Source organism: Nelumbo lutea, chromosome 8 (assembly GCF_056320005.1).
Source record: "Nelumbo lutea isolate HS-2025 chromosome 8, American lotus-T2T, whole genome shotgun sequence".
Taxonomy (NCBI): Eukaryota; Viridiplantae; Streptophyta; class Magnoliopsida; order Proteales; family Nelumbonaceae; genus Nelumbo; species Nelumbo lutea.
The window spans coordinates 11,159,027-11,178,489 of NC_142691.1; the positions used below are offsets into that span (position 1 = coordinate 11,159,027).

The 19,463-nt window shown below is 37.9% G+C and overlaps 2 protein-coding genes across 4 annotated transcripts; both read left to right on the plus strand.

Moving 5' to 3' along the window:
- The first annotated feature begins 329 nt into the window (after nt 1-329).
- Nucleotides 330-9,120, plus strand: LOC148842706 (Putative methyltransferase family protein). 3 transcript variants are annotated; one of them, XM_088958707.1, is made up of 10 exons: nt 330-1,048; nt 1,221-1,421; nt 2,856-2,969; nt 5,171-5,244; nt 5,321-5,423; nt 7,112-7,162; nt 7,674-7,830; nt 7,974-8,118; nt 8,601-8,706; nt 8,809-9,120. In XM_088958707.1, the coding sequence occupies exons 2-10, from the start codon at nt 1,235-1,237 to the stop codon at nt 8,949-8,951; spliced, it is 1,080 nt and encodes a 359-aa protein (XP_088814833.1). In that variant the 5' UTR covers nt 330-1,048; nt 1,221-1,234; the 3' UTR covers nt 8,952-9,120. The 3 variants fall into 3 exon arrangements, with proteins under 3 accessions (XP_088814833.1, XP_088814834.1, XP_088814835.1); XM_088958708.1 differs by having other exon boundaries at nt 428-1,048; nt 1,151-1,421; XM_088958709.1 differs by having other exon boundaries at nt 432-1,048; nt 1,206-1,421.
- Nucleotides 9,121-9,481: 361 nt separating this feature from the next.
- Nucleotides 9,482-18,142, plus strand: LOC148842707 (protein ALTERED PHOSPHATE STARVATION RESPONSE 1-like). The gene is made up of 4 exons (XM_088958706.1): nt 9,482-11,641; nt 12,831-13,006; nt 15,531-15,754; nt 17,144-18,142. Exons 1-4 carry the CDS (start codon nt 10,708-10,710, stop codon nt 17,919-17,921), a joined length of 2,112 nt encoding a protein of 703 aa, XP_088814832.1. The 5' UTR covers nt 9,482-10,707; the 3' UTR covers nt 17,922-18,142.
- The last annotated feature ends 1,321 nt before the right edge of the window (nt 18,143-19,463 follow it).

A 19,463-nucleotide genomic window follows, 5' to 3' on the forward strand; every position in this document is an offset into this window, starting at 1 on the left:
TTGATAAATAACACTTGATTGGCTATCACATTTATGATACCAGTTGATTGATAAAAAAAATTTCAGATACATATCTTTTCCGTATCATAGTCGAACCCAAAATATAAATAATTATTAATTATTTAAAAATTAAAAGTATAAAACAATTATATACTCTTATGTATTTGTATTATTGAGCTTTCTTAACAAATCCCATGCATCACACGAATCCCCGGTAACCATGACGAATTGTTTTCTTTGTATTGATGGCAATTTGCAATAAATTTCTGCACAAAAAATGATCTTAAAAGTATAAACCATACCAATACACCTGCTGGGCCGGCCTCACAAAACCTAGGCCCAAGCCCGAAATTTCTAGGCTGGATCGGGCTGGGCTGAAAATGATCACCCGTACTAGAAACAGAAAAGCAGGGGCCAGGGAGAGACCAAGAGAGTTCGGAGGGGTTCCTTGTTGCCGTTGACCGAACCGGAGAATAACCACTGCCACCACCATTGATAACAGCCACCGCCGCTGACGGTAGCCGCCGACGTCGAGTTTTATTTTTCTCCCATTGTTCTCCTTTATTTTCTTCTTCTTTTCTTCATTGCTCCTGAACCAGTCGCCACTTTCATTTTCCCATTTCTCATTTTGCTCCTGCACTTCCTACTCTCAGTGAACATTTGCTCTGTCACGGAACCGGCGACCTTCTTCACATCACATTCGTTCTATTGCTGTCTGCGGTTTGCAGACCTCCATTACCATCCTTAACCTCCTCTGGTCAGCCCCGTTTGGCATCAATTTTTTTATTTTTTTATTTGCTATTGACCTTGTATCCTATCGCTCAACCCACTAACAGCTTCGGCGGAGGCCCCCAAAGTGCTAACCGCAGCTCTCTTCCAGTGCTGCATACCCCTCATCGACGTTCCCCTATTGGGTTACAAGGAACCTTGAAATTCTACTCCATAAGCCAGCAGCCAAGGACGTCATCAGCCTCCAGGGAGCTACTCATCGACGCCTGGCAGCCTTCTGAGCCAGCGTGGGCGACATACCCATATATCGCTAACCCAGGTTTAGAACTTTGGATTCCCCATTTGATATTCTGCATTTTTTTTCAATTTCCATTTTATTTTATTTTCTGTAGTTGTTTTTTTGACATGAACTCGACAACAGTAGGCTAGCCCCTGTTTAATTTAATGGTAATCGATGAAATGAATTGTGCTTTGAGATTATACTTCTTCAGTCATCTCCTTCTCAATGGAAGACAAAGATGGAGTATCTTCACCAACACCACTATCGTCGTCAGAAGAAGAAACAGTGGATCCTTTGACACCATCCAATGGCGGGGGTTGCTCAGAGCATGTGATGAGCGAGGTTCACTTGGGATGCCCTCCTCATTTCTCTGGACCCCACATCTCCCACTTCACCTTTCCTCTTCCACCAGGTAAGTATTCTCAACTGTCAAACTCCTTTCTTCATCATTTATATTAAACTACAGACTTCCTTATTTGTTTATTCAAGGATGTTAACTGCTATGTTATGCTTTCAATCTTCAAAAGAAATCCAATGTGATAAAAGCTACTGGGAATTTGATTAGAATAGTTTGCAGGTGAACCAACTGTAGCAACTTATAATCGTTAGTCATATCAATCAAATTTTCAAACTGGAAGGGGGCACATTAACACTTATTATTGTAGTAAAATGTGTTGCACTCAGCTTAGTGTTCAAGCAGTCCAGCATCCATAAGATAGAGTGTACTGCATATGACATGCTTTGTCTAGCCCTTTGTAGAAGATGTCCGGGAACAATTAAGTACTAGAAGATGTCTGGGAACACTTAAGTACTATGAAGCGGTAGCAGACAGTTTATCTGCCCAAACAACTCCTACAGACACCTCCGGGTGTGTATGGTTGTATATTTGCTGGATAGCAAAGGTTGGACTGAAAATCCTAGATAGAATTTTATTGATTATTAGTTTATTAGATTGAATGGTATGCTCTCTGGATTTTGTATTCGTGAGGTTGGTTGGAACTTAAATGTTTGTTATTTGATGAACCGCTTTATGCTTTAAGGATTTCTCCCAAATTAGAATAAGTTGCTTATAATCAACTCCATGTAGGAAATTAATTTCTGAGATATATAATTTCAACTTTAATTGATTTGGACTTGGAGGCACATAATATGCTTCTTGAAGGTAGTAAAAGCTTCCCACAAAGTGCAAAGGATTACCAGCAGTTCTATCCCTGTGATTCAACCTGGATACTTGATTCTTGCCTCAGGGATTATCTAGAATGGGGTTTCCCAGGGACGGGCTGTAATGTGTAAAAGATGGGTTTTTAATTTTAATTTTTTTGTAGTGTGACTTCTTGTATGGTGATCTGAGTTGTACATTCTGGCCTACTGCTCACGTTTTTTGAGCAGTATGGTGGTTTCTTAATGAAATATACTATTAATTATAAAAAAAAAAATGTATGTTTCCATGACTAATACACCTCAAATTAAATGCCCTGGAAAATTTGAAGTCCTCTATTTGGAAAAAACTTCAAATTTAGCTGACCTTTCTTTCAAATTTAGTAGATCATCCTCTAATATATAGAGGGGAAACTTTAACAGCAGTTACAAGTATTTCTATACAATTATCTTTAATATCAAATTGGTCCAGTATTGGGAATAGGGGTAATCAACATAAATTTAATTAGAGTCAATATTTGCACCAATTCATTTAAAACTTTCGACTTTGAGTTTCATGCTATTCTTGGTTGTTGTCTAGGTTGGTGATCAAGTCATAATGGTGTATGTTATTACCAACACAGTTAGTACTATCTGAGAGTTTGTAGTATTACCATTAATAAAACTTTAAATTACTTTAATGATCTAGGACCTGATGCCAGGGGAGGCATGTCTGCTGATCTTGTCAAATGTGAAGGAGCTTCAACATGCCAAATGTTTAGTTTAGATGAGGATGGAGACCTTGTTTTAAATCGACGAAGCAGTAAGTTCCCATAAAATGTGTAAAATCTTAGATTGCTCTATTTTCTGTATAAAGTTTTGTTCAATGTTTTCTTGTTTGGATAAATGGCAATTGTAGCTTGTGAAAAATGTTCTATTAGCAATTATGCAGTCTTAAGCTTTGTTGATGTAAAATGGCTTCTATTTTTCTTTGGCACCAATCAAAACACATTTTCTGCACATCTTTCGCAACATGCATAATGCATCTCTTCATGATATTTAGATCATTTGAGGATCTACCAATTATTGACTAGAAAAAGGGTAGATTTTTTTTGCTAAGGTGTCCCTTGGCTAATAGCTTCAGTAAATGATCTTTTTCACATATATTTGTTTTAGTTACATATGGTTAATTATCAGAAAACTACACTAAACACAGATGGTGTGAAAGAATGAAGAAAAATGATTTAAAAGATTTGGGTGAAATCCTTGTCCCAAATATATGGGGCCGGCTACATGAATCCTGTTTCTCAATTCTGTTCTATTCAGTGCCATATCCATCATAAAATTATGAATGGTTAGATCATTTCTTATTAGTTCCAGTATTCCACCCAAGTCCATTTCAGTTTGCTCCTAGCTTTTCTAGCCCCGTCAACTTGTAATAGATCATTTTTCCTAGTAGGTGCTGTAATGATCTATGCACATGACCAAACCATCTCAGTCTACTTTCTCTCATTTTATCACCTATTGGAGCTATTCCTAGGTTCCTTTGTATGACTTCATTTTTTGACCCTATCCTTTGTAGTTTTACTACTCACTACTCATCCATTTAAGTGTAGACATTTCTGCCATACTATTTTTTGGACATGTTTCTTAATGGGCCAACACTTTGCTCCATACAAAATAACTGGCCTTACAACTGTTTTATAGAATTTTTCTTTTTGTGAAGTGGTATTTTCCTATCATATAAGACTTTGGGTTCACCTCTCCGTTTTGCCCAGTCTGCTCTAATTCCATGAGTGGCATCCTCCTCAATTTCCCCTTTGTTATGAATTGTTGAACCAAAGTAATGGAAGAGGTTACATTGAATTATCTCTTGGTCTCCAATATATCTTGGTTTGCACTTCTATTTTCATTGCATAAATTCTCTTTTAATCCTATTTACTACAAAACCTCTTGTTTTTATTGTACTTGTCCATAATCCTAATTTTGCATTTAATCATTCATTAGTTTCATCAATTAATACTATGTCATCAACAAACATCAAGCACCTTGGGACCTCCTTTGGAATATATTTCATGAAGACCCATTCTAATTGCAAAATCTAATGTCTCTCCCACAGGTGTTCTACTGTTGATTTTTGCATCCTCATAGATATCCTTGATTATCTCCGCATACCTATTTGGGAGTCAGGACTCCTTTCTTTTCTAGAACCCATCATATTACCTCTCTAGGGACTCTATCTATCACATGCTCTCTTTAAATCACAAAACCATTTGAATATCTCTCTTCTTCTTTCTAAACGTTTCTATCAATTGTCTTGATGGAAACATAGCTTCCATGTTGATTTCCCTGGCATAAACCCAAATGTTTTCTAATATACTTGTTACATGCATCTTTTGGTTAATTTGATCCTTCAGTAATAAATTCTAAATGTTTTCATCATAAGGTTCTTTTGGTTGTTTTATTGTGCATTTTTTATAAATTCCATGCTTGGTAGAAGTAATTTATTTATTCAATTTTTCTGGGCATAAAAGTGAGGGTTTGGAACTGCTTATTTCTTGTACTTTTGTTACAGCAGCTTCTGATATTGGTTATGATGCTCTGTTCAGTCTTCTCTTTGTAAACTCAGTGTCTGGGTCTGTCCTATTTAAAGTAAAAGATGTCCTATCAGTTAAAGGGGTGAATCATAGTATTACCAAGATTTAACTTATCAAATATGAGTTTCAGATGTTCAATATAATCCTCGCTCACCATTTCTCTTGCATTGGAGATTTGGAACACCTAACCTAGGCATGTTACTCATGTTCTCCTTTAATGAAAAGCCTTCTCTCTCTCTGGTGAGTGGGCTGGAAGGTTTTCAATATGGCTCTCATGCTGGTTAATTGGCTTGATTGCCTGTTTCTTAAACTGCAGAGGTTATGCATGGAATATCACTACTTCCTAACTGAGTTGTATATCCATTTTGAAGATTACATTTTTTAGACAGAATCGTAAAGGTATAATTTTTCTCTGTTCTTTCCCCAGAAACATCCAGTAATAGTTGTGGAGTAACCATCCAGCATAATATAACATCATCAATTCCAGATGTTGGATTGCAGGTAAAGCATAGCTTCTTGTGATGCTTTATGTTTCATTTATCTGCCATCACTTATCTGTTGCTTCTTCAATTTTTAGGTATGGAGAGCCGAATTGGTGTTGGCTGATTTTGTATTGCATAGGATGTTTGCTTCATCCAATTTTGATGGAATTGTTTCTCTAGAACTTGGTGCTGGAACAGGTACCTTGATCACTGGTGCCAACATAATTTGGTGTGATACTTTCTTCCTGGAGCTAGGTTTAAAAGTTCTAGAAGACTGGAACCTAGACTAAATGGTAGGAATCTTCCATGATATGACTGAGTTTGTTGTGAATTAAGAACCAATGAAATCAGGCTTACTTGAGTTTGGCTTTTAGTAAATTGAGAGCATTGTGAATTATGACAAAAGTTGTTGAAAGTTTATGGTTTCAAAAACTTTCTATAATTCTTCGGAAAAAAAATAGACTGGTAAAAGAAAGAGCCTTTTTAGGAGTTTTTTTTTGAGAAAAAAGGATAACATTCATTTCAAAAGAAAGGGAAGGATGTACACAAGCAGATATCAAACCAATCAGATCCCCCAAACATTTACAAAGGCATAGAGCTTCCACTATACAAAAATTTCTTCCCACCCCAGCTTTATCCAGGCTGCCTGTACGAAAAGATCTCTCTCTCTCTCTCTCTCTCTCTCTCTCTCTCTCTCCCCCACCCACCCAGCATTCAGATGATAATTATGGTCTCTTTTTTAGTTATGGCCTGTATAACTTACAAGAAGCAAGTTCTACCTTTCTTCTTTTTTAGTTTCTTGCAGAAACACTACAAGACATTATCAACTGTAGATTGGTACCAGTTGGTGGCAGCCAAGAGGGCTTAATGTTTTTTCTTTATCATGTCACATTCGATCATGTTGCAAGTTTCAACCCACTGCCCCCGTCATGTGAAAATAAAGCTCTTCTTTTCCCTGGATTTGTTAATTAGTTTCAAATATCTAAAACTTCAATAACTTGTGTTATTGGGAAGTATCCAGTACAAGATTCTATACGGAGCTCATGGGGGTTGTGCATTGTAAGAAGTGACCAATACAGAGGGTTCTCTATTCGATAAATGATCTGATTGGTCATGCCATTCCTCCACATGGTTGTGATAGAATGGGTTGTCTGTTGAATATCTAACTTATGTACTTAGAAACATCTTTCAAATATCATACTCCTAGGAGTCTGGACGGAGAGTTATCTATGATTCATTTACAAGACCTTTTTAAAATTAAACAATTAAAATATCTTTGTCAATTTTTATTGTAACTCAGATGAACTCACCTCAGCCATAATCCCATTATTTGCGGTCAGCTTTACAAAATTTGTCCTGCCATTGTGCTCTATCAAGATCAAGAACCATGATTTCTGTTTTGGCTTGTGTCAAATTATAAGTCTTCAAATCATTCTTTACCACATCTATCAAAAAAAATCATTCTTTACCACATCATGTCATGTTTTCTTTTGTCTTCCTCTTGCTCTATTACAGTCTTCTACTTGCACAAATCCTCAATTTTTATTGCTTTTATGTTTTATTGTTTTCTCAAAAAGATAGAAAGAAATAAAAGGCCAGGAGAAGAACAATTAATCTAAAAAAATCTTTGACAGTCGGCTATTTTCATGGTTATTGCACAATCTCTTCTGAACTGGAACAACTTGTTGGAGACAATATGAATTTCAACCCACTGAAGATGTAGACCCTAGTTCTAAATTTTATGTTTTATCATATAGAGCAGATACTCACTTAAACTCACACAGGTTAAAGTGAATGCGCGATGCATGTGCCTGCCCCACTTGTGTTTCTAAGGCCAAATTGAAGTATAATACTTGTGTGACAGGATTTTATTTCGACTTTTCCAGGTTTGGTTGGTATACTACTTTCTCGTGTTGCTAAGACCATCTTCCTAACAGGTACAATGTTATTAGAATCTATGAACTGAATATTGCCTCTGTTCCACTTTAGATGCTATTTTAAATTATCTTAGGATTTATAAATAGAATATTCGGATTGAAATGGATGCATAGAATATTATGCATCTGCTAATATGTTCTGTAGATTCAATAGAGACAAGGGAAATAGACCCCCATATATAGATTAATGATCACATCAAAATATACATCAAGTAGCCCAACTCTAATCTTTCTTTTATTCGGGCAGTGGTTTTTCTCCAAGGACTTTTTCGCTCATATATAACTTTTTAAAATGTCCATCTTTATTGCTAAGGTAAAACATATTGTAACTTATTTTTTACATCCTTTTTGTTGTTGGTCCTTCTTACTTCATATCCTGATTGTTTCTGACTATTTTCTTGTGGTTCATGAGGCATATTAAGTTTAAGAATTTAATACTTCTAAATTAGATCATCATTCTTTTTCTAAACTATCTGCTAGACAAGTTCAATCTCACATAATATTTTTGCAGATGTTGGCGGTGAAATCCTTGATAACTGTGCTATTAACGTCCATCTCAACTCCAGGATGTTTAATAATCTTACAACTTCAGTTTATGTACGTGAACTTGACTGGAAGAAGTCATGGCCTCCTACGGTGCGATTAAATGACTTTCCATCTCAGGACAGGTGAAATATTTGATTCAAAGTGGTTTAATCTGATTTATTCATAAAAAAAAGTGGTTTAATCTGATAACCTGATTATATTTATCTTTCACCTTTCTCATTCTTTTTGGAGATATTTAACAATTAGATTTATTTTTTTCATCCAGGTATAGATATTTTTGGACCCCATCAGAAGTGGAGGAAGCCGAGGGAGCTTCATTACTCTTGGCTGCTGATGTAATTTACAGTGATGACCTTACAGATGCATTATTCAATACTTTAGAGGGATTGATGTCACAAGGTTGTGAAAAGGTACTAATCAACTATGTAGGACTTCCTTGCCGGTAATTTACATGGAAGAAAAAGTCATGCTAGATATTGGATAAATTTGTTTTCCCTGGCTCTTGAGTTTATACATGTTTTTGGATGTAAGACATTGAACCATTCTCTGATGGGCTCACCAAGAAGATCTTGCATTTAAAAGGAAATTAAGCTGAGCAAATGAGAGTAAAAGAAGCTGTTAATATATTTTTCTTTTTCATTAATGAACTGGGTTTTCTTTTCTATCTTTTATCACATAGGTATACTTGGATAGCTAAGTTGATCAAATAACTTATAATTTCTACTTGCATTGTAGATCATAACTGGATTTCATGTGCATGATAGATAGCCAAAGGCAGAGAGGGGGCAGCCTTCTCTGGTTCCTGGATCTTGTTGAAAAGTATTTTGTGGACATGTTTTCTGGTTGTTGGATCCATATACAAGTTTTCTAAACAATTTGATTTTGGTTTAAGGTTTTATACTTGGCATTGGAAAAACGCTACAATTTCAGTCTCAATGATCTTGATGTTGTCGCAAATGGTTATTCACGTTTCCGAAGTTATCTGAGGGAGGAGGGAGGTATGCCTATGTAGCTTTGCTGAACAAGAGATACTTATTCCCATGTAATTGCTCTGCCTGCATTCTACTTATAGCATGCTTTTCTTTTCAATTTTAATGCAGAATATGGGAGGCTTGAAGACGCAAGATTGCCATGTTTTGTGGGCAAGTGCATTGATCTTGTGGAGATCCCACAATATGTAAGAGAATATGACCGGGGAAATGATGTAGAGCTCTGGCAGATCAAATATGTCACTTCCAGATGACCCAACTGAGAAATCTAAGATATGTAATTTATGAGTGGTGGTTATTATTGTTTCCATTCTCTTGAATTAACCATTCTATTAAGTGTTAAAAGCTTACAATTAGCCCTTATGTAATCCAAAAATACTTTTCTTATGTTTCCTAATGATGCAATGCCATCGCTAATGCTAATTGTTTGCTTGTTCGTTTACTACTCAAGTCATTCAAATCCACACCCAAAACAGAGGCCGTAAATTTGGAGAACATGTGGGCATTGAAAACCAGCCCGATGGTCTTCTGTCCCCACTCCAGATATATACTGTAACAGAGATCCTCCTCTGTGCTCTGTTGTATATGCCAGAAACAGATAAGATCAACCAGATGAACTGAGTATCAGGCGTGCTGGGTGTATCCGGATTAGCCTTTTTCTGGGCAACGACCTTGCCACTCTCCCCTGGCGTAAGTCTGTCCAGCATTGGAGATGGTACACCGTTTTTGTCGGTGGATGATTCAGGAGATGAGACTTCTACACTTTGATTTTTCTTTTTTGAGTGGGGCCTTTGGGTCAAGGATTCCATGACTCCCATGTCTCCCATCCATTCCACCACCAGATCACCTGGTCCTGGTGGGGTCTTTGGGTACGTAAACGTTTTGTTTAATGAAATCTTCTTGTATGCAGGATCAACAGAGGCCAGAGGATGACCTAACAACAAATCCAAACGCTAATGAACTCGTAAGCCAAAAGCAACTGCCGAAACTCTCAGACTCACGGCACATCACATCTTTTCCGTAGATTACAACTTACAAGCTGTTAAGCCACGACCCTTCACATGGCACAGCCCATTTACAAGGAGGTCCTCACTCTTCACAGTTCATATTCCATTCTTGGTCGGCCGCCCCAAAAAAGCTACTTTTAGAGTTTGTTGATCAACAAGGAAGAAAAGAATAAACAAATGATTTAAATAAAGTCTGGACCACCCAAATGCACCAATAAACAGAAAGGTTGAACATTTGCTGGGACCCGCCTCCCATTTCCTTTTTCCTTTTTTTATGTATGCTTCACTCCCGTTCTGTCCGTAACTTTTTAATATACGATCAACTCTATAAAAATATATTGATCTCTTGGAAATGGGTCTCTCACCTAGTCTTTTGATTACTTGCGTAACACTGTACAATCAATAAGATTATATCAATTGGACCCACCATTCCACCAAGAACAAGAAGCTCTCCGTCCGTCGACCGCCTATTACTGTAATTAGCTTATAACTACGATACTACGAGTTATATCTAAACTTTCTCCTTCACTGCTTCACAAAGCTACTGAAAGGTGAAAGGCTGAAAGCTACCACTTAACAGCCAGTTCAGGCGTTAACTACCTGCCTGCCTTCTTTTCCGTTCTTGGTTTTCATTTTTCTTTTATTTCTCCGTTGAATTCGAACATTTGTGGCCTGTGGCTGTTCGATCTCTGCTTCTGCAGTCACAGAGGAGAAAAATATAAGAAACTTTACGAGTGGCTTTCGATTCAAGTCCCAATTTTGATCATCTGAGGCCGCATCATTTGGGTTGATTGCCAAAACCCATCACCAATTCTCATCTTTCTTCTTCCTCAAACTCAAACTGTAAATGCAGCAAGCTCACTTACCTTTGTTCTTCCTCTTGAAAATTTAATTTATCCATTCCCCTCCACCTCCATCGCAAAACCCAGAAGCAAAATTTACTCTTTTTTCTTCTTAATTCTAAAATTCTCCGCCGTTGAGACCAGAAGATACAGAGCCAATTATGGGTTGCACGCAATCAAAGATCGAGAGTGAAGAAGCTGTGGCGCGTTGCAAAGAACGGAAGCGATTCATGAGAGAAGCCGTATCAACGCGCGGCGCTTTCGCTGCCGCCCACGTTAACTACTACATGTCCCTGAAGAGCACCGGAGGTGCCCTCAGTGAGTACGCTCAGTACGAAGCCCAAGACCATCGCCCCTCCCAGCCTCTCACTCAACACCCTATCGAAACCCTCCCACCACCTCCTCCTCTCCCCAATTTTCCCCCACCCCCTCTTCAACGTGCAGTCACCATGCCTGAATTCTCCATTTCCAGGGTCGACCCCAGACCGACCGACACAATCCAAGAAGAAGACGAAGCTGATATGGAAGACGAGAGCAACCTTATCCGCCGTGGCAGCCGTGGTGCTGCTAGAACTGCCGAAACGGCAGACCCACCACGTCCGCCGTCGCCACCCCCGCCCCCACCGCCAACTAGCACTCCACCGCTTGACAACCCTGTGCCACCTCCACCGGAGCACAGCGATACCACCTGGGACTACTTCTTTTCGGCCCATACTCTCAGACCATCTTTAAGTGAAGCAGAGGAGATCAAACCTGAAAAGAAGGAAGATGACGGCGAAGAACATGATAACGAATCTAATTTTAAGGAAAATTTTGTTGCTGATGGTGATCTTGGGAATAAGGTGGAGCCTCAGATGCCGGAGAAACTAGATGACCCTCCGGTGAAGCTTATGAAGAAACCAAAGCAAGTGGTTCATTTACATTCGCCATCCATGGAGGCTAAGAGAATAGGCAAAGTTTCGAATGCCAATTTTTCGCAGATACTGTCTGACATTGATGATCATTTCCTCAAGGCGTCTGAGAGTGCCCAGGAAGTGTCTAAGATGCTGGAAGCCAATAGGTTACATTACCATTCTAATTTTGCCGATAATCGAGGTATCCTTCATTTACGTCATTCTTTTTCTTTTCCATAATAACTACATTGAAGTTCCTGGAAAAAAAAAAGCAAACTACATTAAAACCGTATTCATTGGTTGATCTTCTTAGACCCAAGATTTTGAGTTCTGAATGCTATACACTCTAGCTGTGTTTTTGGGATCACTCGTAGTTAAATCCTAAAGACTCTGACCTTAAATCATACATGGATGAATCAATTGATTTCTGGTATTTCCTCTACTGGTACTGTGATGATTATGAAGAGAGTATCAATTGCAGGGAACTGGAATAATAGGAATGCAAAACATTTTTTAAAATTGAAAAAGCAGAGACTTGCAATAAGGGTCCATTTGGTTTGTAGTTGGAGTCGGAATCAAAATCCCTTGGAATTGGAATTGGAATGGTCTATTCCCATAGTCTGTTTGGTTCAGGCAGGAATCGGAATCTGAATTGGAATAAGCTGGAATCGAATTTCATTCCCAAGGGAGGGGGAGGGAATGGCCATTTCCTCAAATGGGAGAATGCCATTCCAGCAGGAATGGGAATGACATTCTGATTCTGCCCAACCAAATAGTTGGAATCAGAATGATCCATTCCAATTCCAATTCCAGACCCATATTCCCACGAGCCAAACAAGCTCTAACTTGTAGTTCAGAAAAATTTTGTTCTATTTCATGTTTTAATGGACTGATGCTCTAGTACTAAATCTGCATTATAGCAGCAGATGGAATTACTTATCCAAAAAGAAAGAATAGAAGAGTAAAAACACTAAGCAAAACAAAAACTTTGCCAACTTAACAAGCTCTTTTATATCCATTTAGTTGGAAATGTGAAACTAACTTCGACCCTCTTATTTTGGCTTTTGGGTACTGAAAAATTTATATTATCTCATATTATAAAGCAGTCCCACCCCCATGTGCATGGCTTACATGTTTTATTTTAATGTGATTCGATTACAATGTACATTGGAAAATAATGGTGTTACCAGTTATTGTAAGAATTCTAAAGGATTATTAAACTCTACCAAAATAGATATTAAAATAGAAAATGAGTTGCTCAAACTTCATGGGCCCTTGTTCAACTCTCAAATAGTGTTTCAGTTTCATATTATTCAATTTGTTTTCCATTTAGTGATAGAGAAGTTGTTGGTTTTCATCTTGACTTGTAATTACCATGCTACTGTTTGTAGGCCTTATTAACCATTCTGCAAAGGTTATGCGTGTTATTACATGGAATAGGTCCTTCAAAAGCTTGGCTAATGTTGATGATGAGATAGATGAATTAGATTCAGAAGTGAATGAAACTCATGCAGCTGTGTTGGACAAGTTGCTAGCATGGGAGAAGAAGCTTTATGATGAAGTAAAGGTGAGGTTGTCTCTTAATATAAAATGCAAATCATTTGGGTACCTAGAATACTAGTTTTCAAATATCTTGAAGTAGTTTGGTATATATGGTTGTTAATCTCAGGACAATCCAACTATATAACAGACCAGACATTGGCCTTAGTTTTTGACAATTCTTGTGTCATTTAGTCAAGGGGCATTACATCGAATCTTGGGTTTGATGGATATGGACAGGGAAGTCACAATCCACAATTCCCATACATGCAAATATAATATTTTCAGAGCATTTACTTGTCTTCATATTTTTTGCTGCATATAATGGAAAAATGAACATCTCTTTATGCATCTTACTTTATATTATATTTATTGGAAGAAACAGTATACTATGTAATAGTTTTCTCCACATTTTGTATATTGTGACATACATTACATGCATGTATACATCCATCATCCATGTGTAATCCTCTAGTCCACATCAGCCCTATACCCACATTGTTTTGAAATTGTTGCAAGGTCTTTTGAGGGGAGAGGAACATGGGGAGTCCTTTTGGACACCAAACTCATTTGTCAAGTGGAAGATTCCCAGGTCATTTAGGGACCTTCATAAATGTGCATTAGATAGGCCATGGAACTAGTATCTAATGCACATTTATGAAGGTTCAAGAGTTTGGTGTAATATGGTGAAACAATGCAGGATAGAATGTTAAAATGTTTAATGTAATATAAATTGTCCAGTAAGGACATTATAGAGGCTTTTAAAATTCCATCAGTAAAAAAAAAGAAGGTTAAGGAAGCTTCACGTGTTTGTTGGTTTCAAATCTTGAATGGTGCTGAAAGATTATACACAGAGATGATCAACTCCATGTTTTGAAGTCCTCCATGATTTAGCAATTTGCATGTTCAGCTCATTGCACAAGTCTGTACATTTGTCCTACTTCAGCAAAAGATCCAGGAACAAATGTTGACTCAGAAATTTGAGGAAAAAAATGAAAGACATATTACAACTCCTGAATCCACTTAAATTCTCATAATGATGACTTCAAGTTCAAATGCCATAATATACTCCTAAACTAATTGTTTGTGGAATTCATTTTCACCTGTCAACATTGGAAACATAAAGAACCATTATCTGCTGTTGGTCCTGGCCATCCAGGGTATTGGGAGGGGTAGACTGCATATGGATCTAGCCTTAGGCATTTTTTTTTAACAAAGTGAATTCTCTCAGACTAGAAAGCTAACAAAGTGGATACATTAAAAATGAAAGTTAACAAAATTTTCATCATTAGACTTGGTTACGAAATGTTCGATGTAAGATGGCTATAGCAATGCAGTATTTTGCATTTTAAGGGAATACATTTCAAGAAATGCAAAGAAAAAAAAAAGAAGCCAAAAACAAGATGAGTGAATTGGATTTAGGGTTTTGGTTAAATTTGACAGCTTGATTTTGATTGGATTTACTTAAGGTGTCTAGGGATTAACAATTTAGGTAATGAGTGCTGTCAAACTTTTGGTTAGGTCATTTGGGCTAGTGGTGGCATGTTTTCTTTTTGGTGGGATGAGTCGGTTTTATGGTGGGAATTTTGCCTTTTTTTGTTTTGTTTAGGGGTTTTGCCATTGGGTGTCTGGAGGTATCTTGGTCCTTTTGCTTTGTTTCCCTTTTCTCCTATCTTCCTTGATATTTTTTTGTCATCTATAGGAATCAAAAAGAAATGATAGGGTAGTTAGAGGGATTGGGATTTATGGGGTTTAAGAGAACTTAGGTGGTGTTTGGAACCATAGTATTGCATTAATGTTTTGCTTTGTTTCCCCTTTCTCCTTTCTTCCTTGATAATTTTTTGTCATCTATAGGAATCAAAAAGAAATGATAGGGTAGTTAGAGGGGTTGGGATTTATGGGGTTTAAGAGAACTTAGGTGGTGTTTGGAACCATAGTATTGCATTATTGTTTTGACTCCACATAAGCGCCACATAGGTGATTTGACTTTAATGTATGGAAAAATATTTGGTTGGCAGATTCAACTTCAAACAGAAGCAGCACTTTTTACATTGGTTATGTCCATCGGGATGTTGGGGGAAATCTCAAAAAGACGTTTCTATTATTTGGGGTTGTTTCCACTTCGGTTGTTTCATGTGGTGCCTAATGATGCCTACATGTTTGAAACTATAATAAACCATTGTGCAGTGTGTTTTGTGCCAAAAACATCTAAATTTTCTGATTTTCAATGCCATGATTTTAACTTCAAATGTTGAGACTTAAAACACCATTGTGTAAGATGAATGCTCAGGAAATGTGTCCATGTTCTTTGTATAGAAGACCGAGATCCCCTTTAATCATGAAATGTTCATGCAAAACTGCACAAGAGGCTGACATAATATTCATGTGGTCCTTCCCATCAACATTTAGCCATTTCAGGAGTGGATAAGGAGTTCTTAGAAATTGTGCAATTTCTGATACATAAATTGCAGATCGTCTTTAGATCTGCTGATGATTTATTTATTTATTTATAATATCCTGACTCTTGCTGTGGTTGGAGTCATCCTGGACAGGCAGGTGAAATCATGAAACTTGAGTATCAGAGAAAAGTTACTTTGCTAAATAAACAGAAGAAGCGTGGTACAAATCCTGAAGCATTGGAGAAAACAAAGGCTGCAGTTAGTCATTTGCATACAAGGTACATAGTTGACATGCAATCCTTGGATTCAACTGTTGCAGAAATAGAACGTTTACGCGATGAACAACTATACCCAAAACTTGTTGCTCTTGTTGATGGGTAAGTTCCTGTTCTCTAACAATTAAAGAAAAACTGGGTGAATTTTTACTTGTATCTTAGGTAGCAAGTTGATGTATAGTTCTCAGAATGGTTCATTGCTGTAAAGTGATGTCTGCTTGCAGTGCTTACCAAAAAAAACTGTCTTCTTGAGGCATGCTTCTAGATCCTGTTTTCCGCTTTTCTTTTCTGGAAGATTGTTTCTTGGTGCATTTTCTCATAGTTTTTAACATTTTTCCTTCCCTTTTCTTCTTTTAAATATATTTTATTTACTTTACTGAAGTGTCTCAAGGATCCCTGCCTTTTTTGTGTATATTTGATTTCAGTGGCAGGGGGGCCATAACCCAATGATTTTCCCATCTATCAGGGTCTTGGGAGGGGTAGACCAGATATGGGCCTAACCTTTGAATTGTTTCTGACAAAGTGGCTTGTTTCAGACTGAAACCTGCATTTTCACAATAATTTCAGTGGAAGCACCCCCCAAAATTGCATTGGAGTGTGGTTTGCTTTTTGGTTATGATCTATGTTCAATCATATTATTTAGTTTAGTTTTGTTAGAGAAAAGAATTATGAACCTATAGATATATTGAACCAATGGGAGTATGCAGCCTTGGGTTCAGTAGGTTGAGTTTCACTCTCCTTGTGGACATCTAGTACTAGTTGACAACATTGACTAATCACTGACCATAATATCCTTGCTGGCTCCCATATCATCAAATGTTCTAAGTGGTAACTTTACATCTATGACTTTGTTCTGAACCCTTGGTCTTCAAGTTTTCTGTTATGTACTTGTTTTGTAACTCTCTATTTGTTTAAATATGTTAGTAGGATCTCTTCATTGGGGCCTTATTTTCAAGGATTCAACTCCCTGTGTACAATGATTTGTTTTATTGGGGATCTTTTTTTTTTCCATATTTCTGCTATGCTAAAGCAAAACCAAGCGTCTATTACTTGAATATTCAGTTTCGGGGCTATTTGCATTGACCAAACACATGGAAGGATACAACTGTCCAAATTAATTATTCAGGCTCTTTTTGTCTATAAAATAGATGGGAATTTTTTCAATCTGTAAATTCTCGGTTTAATTTCTGCATATTTTATGGCAAAAACTCTGTTTCCCACCTCTTTTACATGGAATAAATTCAATCTTAAAGGAGAACCTGAAAATGCACATGAAGAACTGCTAAGAGGATTCTGGTATTAAAATTCTGTTGTGTAGTATAACTATAGGGAAATGAAGTAAGAAATTATAATTATTCTGATTACTTTATTGTGACCCGCATATGATATTGCAAGAATGATTGTGATTTCTTCTGGTGCATATTGTCAATGAGTTGTGTGATTACAAGTTCCAAAGGGGCCAAAACTAACACTGATCTGTGTGGGTTGTAGGATGGCCCAAATGTGGGAAGCAATGCATGTAAATCATGCTAGACAGATGAGACTTGCTGTAGACCTCAAAGACATAGACATCTCCCAAGAAACCAAGGAGACAAGCAGGCAACACTATGAACGTACAAGGCAACTGTTTCATGTTGTCCAAGAATGGCAAGCCCAACTCCAGAAGGTCATAACCCATCAGAAGGAGTACATTCAAGCTCTCAATAGCTGGTTGAAACTGAATCTGATCCCCATCGAGAGTAGCTTGAAGGAGAAGGTGTTATGTCCACCTAAGGTCCCTTGCACCCCCATCCAGCCCCTCTTGCAAGCGTGGGGTGAGCAACTTGGGAAACTTCCAGATGGTGTTGCCAGATCAGCAATAGGTACATTTGCAGCTAGCATTGAGGCAATTATGGTTCAGCAGATGGATGAGATGAAACTGAAGGAGAAATGGGAGGAGACCAGTAAGGAGCTTGAACGCAGGGAGAAGCATTTGATGGAGGCACGTCAGAAGTACATGGAGCGAAGGACGCCACCTGATGAGATGGACCCAGATAATGCTGACAGGGATCCTTTTGAAGACAAGCAGTTTATGGTTGATAGCCTAAGGAAAAGGTTGGAAGAGGAGAAAGAACAGCACCAGAAGAACTATAGGCAAGTGAGGGAAAAGTCATTGGTTAACCTCAAGATTCACTTGCCTGAGCTCTGCCGGGCCATGTCAGATTTCTCTCGTGATTGTTCCATGCTATACAAGGAATTGAAGTCCATTTCAATCTCAGCATCCCACTGAGATCTTGTCTTGAGAATATTGTAAGCCATGTATAAGTATAGCTAGCATATTTGCAAATTCATATTGTGCGACTTCTTGCTTTTTTCCTGCAGTCTGTCGGGGGTCATACAGAAGCCATTTACTTTGTACATGCCATTGTTTCCCAAGTTTCCAGTTCAGAACATCCAAGGCACTCATCAATAAACATCAACAGTACTTTGTTGTTTTTGTGGTAAAACAAACAGTCGTTGAAGAGAAACTTGTTAAAGCTTCATGTGCATGACATGTTAGCATGCCTGTGGGGGTAAAATGGTAATGGTAGTCAAAATTCTTTTAATTAAAAAGACAAACAAGGGACTGAGTGAGTGGGGTAACGTGTTATGTGCAGAAAACCCCAGACAGTCCAATCAAGTCTAAATTGTATGTCATGGAGAGGTTTCTTCTGTGATGATGTAACACCGCTTGGTCCTGGAGAGTAGTCAGACAACTTCAGAATAACTTGTGCACCCTCCCTTCCCTGTTCCCCAAAGAGATAATAAGAAGCGTCTTAAATGGTAGAACTAGGCAATATTTTTATTCCAGAAGATGATAGAAGAGAGATCCCATCGGCCCCTTCTCTTGGGAATTGTTCCAAATCTGGGACATTGGAGCAAATTTTTTATATTCTCCCTCGTGCTGCTACTTTTGGACTGGAACCCAGCTGACATTGGTCCCTTTTATGTTTGAACTCAGATGGTTGCAATGTTATGAAGAGGCCAAGGTGTCGCCGTTGAAGCCTTGCGCACAAAATCCAATGGCCATGAGAAGCCTACGAGTACGAGCCATTCTGTCCTGCATATGTGGAGTTTCTTGAGTCTTTTCTTGTCGAGACCTTGTGTAACATGGCTGGGTTTCTCTCAAGGTTTATGCAATGCAAATAAGCTAGTTGCCTCGGATTTTTCAGGACATTATCCATCTGTAAATCTTGTTATCTTTTATAAAATTCTTCTCAAAAAGAAAAGGGTAAATGGTTTCATTTCAAGTAATTTTCCTGCAAAAATTTTGAAGATCCCGATGCATCTGTAGGCAGATAGGTTAATGTTCATTCCCAAGCCCTATATGATGGCTGAATAATACGACTCCGGATCTGCTCCAAGGGCACTCCTCACACTAACCTACACAGCACATTCCACTATGCATTGGAATTTGGGAACTTCTCCCCATGAATAACAATGTACGAGCACAGGTGATGTTCCAAATTCGAATACTACGGAGCATTCCATGGCCTAATTCATTACTGTTAGAATAAAACCTTAGGGACCTCACCTAACAGCTTGAGCTTTTGGGTTGATTGGTTCCATGACATGACATCAGAACATTTATGATCAAATGGTTTAGTGTTCGATCCAAGTTGCCCCCATTATAGTTGATTAAATTTCAGCACAAGGTATGAATGGACCTTTGCTTATCCATACTACAAGCCTGATAGGCTTTCACGTGAGGGGGCATCAGCCTAAACTTTTGAGTTGAATGATTCCTTGACAATTATCAAAAACAGGTCAGTCAAAGGAACTTGAAATGGAA

Bases quoted from the DNA above. Each gene is read 5' to 3' on its own strand.
- LOC148842706 (XM_088958707.1), top strand. From the start codon at position 1,235: ATGGAAGACAAAGATGGAGTATCTTCACCAACACCACTATCGTCGTCA. The intron at 5,245-5,320 runs GTAAAGCATAGC...TTCAATTTTTAG, and splicing joins TTCCAGATGTTGGATTGCAG to GTATGGAGAGCCGAATTGGT. The intron at 7,831-7,973 runs GTGAAATATTTG...TTTTTCATCCAG, and splicing joins GACTTTCCATCTCAGGACAG to GTATAGATATTTTTGGACCC.
- LOC148842707 (XM_088958706.1), top strand. From the start codon at position 10,708: ATGGGTTGCACGCAATCAAAGATCGAGAGTGAAGAAGCTGTGGCGCGT. The intron at 11,642-12,830 runs GTATCCTTCATT...TACTGTTTGTAG, and splicing joins TAATTTTGCCGATAATCGAG to GCCTTATTAACCATTCTGCA. The intron at 15,755-17,143 runs GTAAGTTCCTGT...TGTGGGTTGTAG, and splicing joins CTTGTTGCTCTTGTTGATGG to GATGGCCCAAATGTGGGAAG.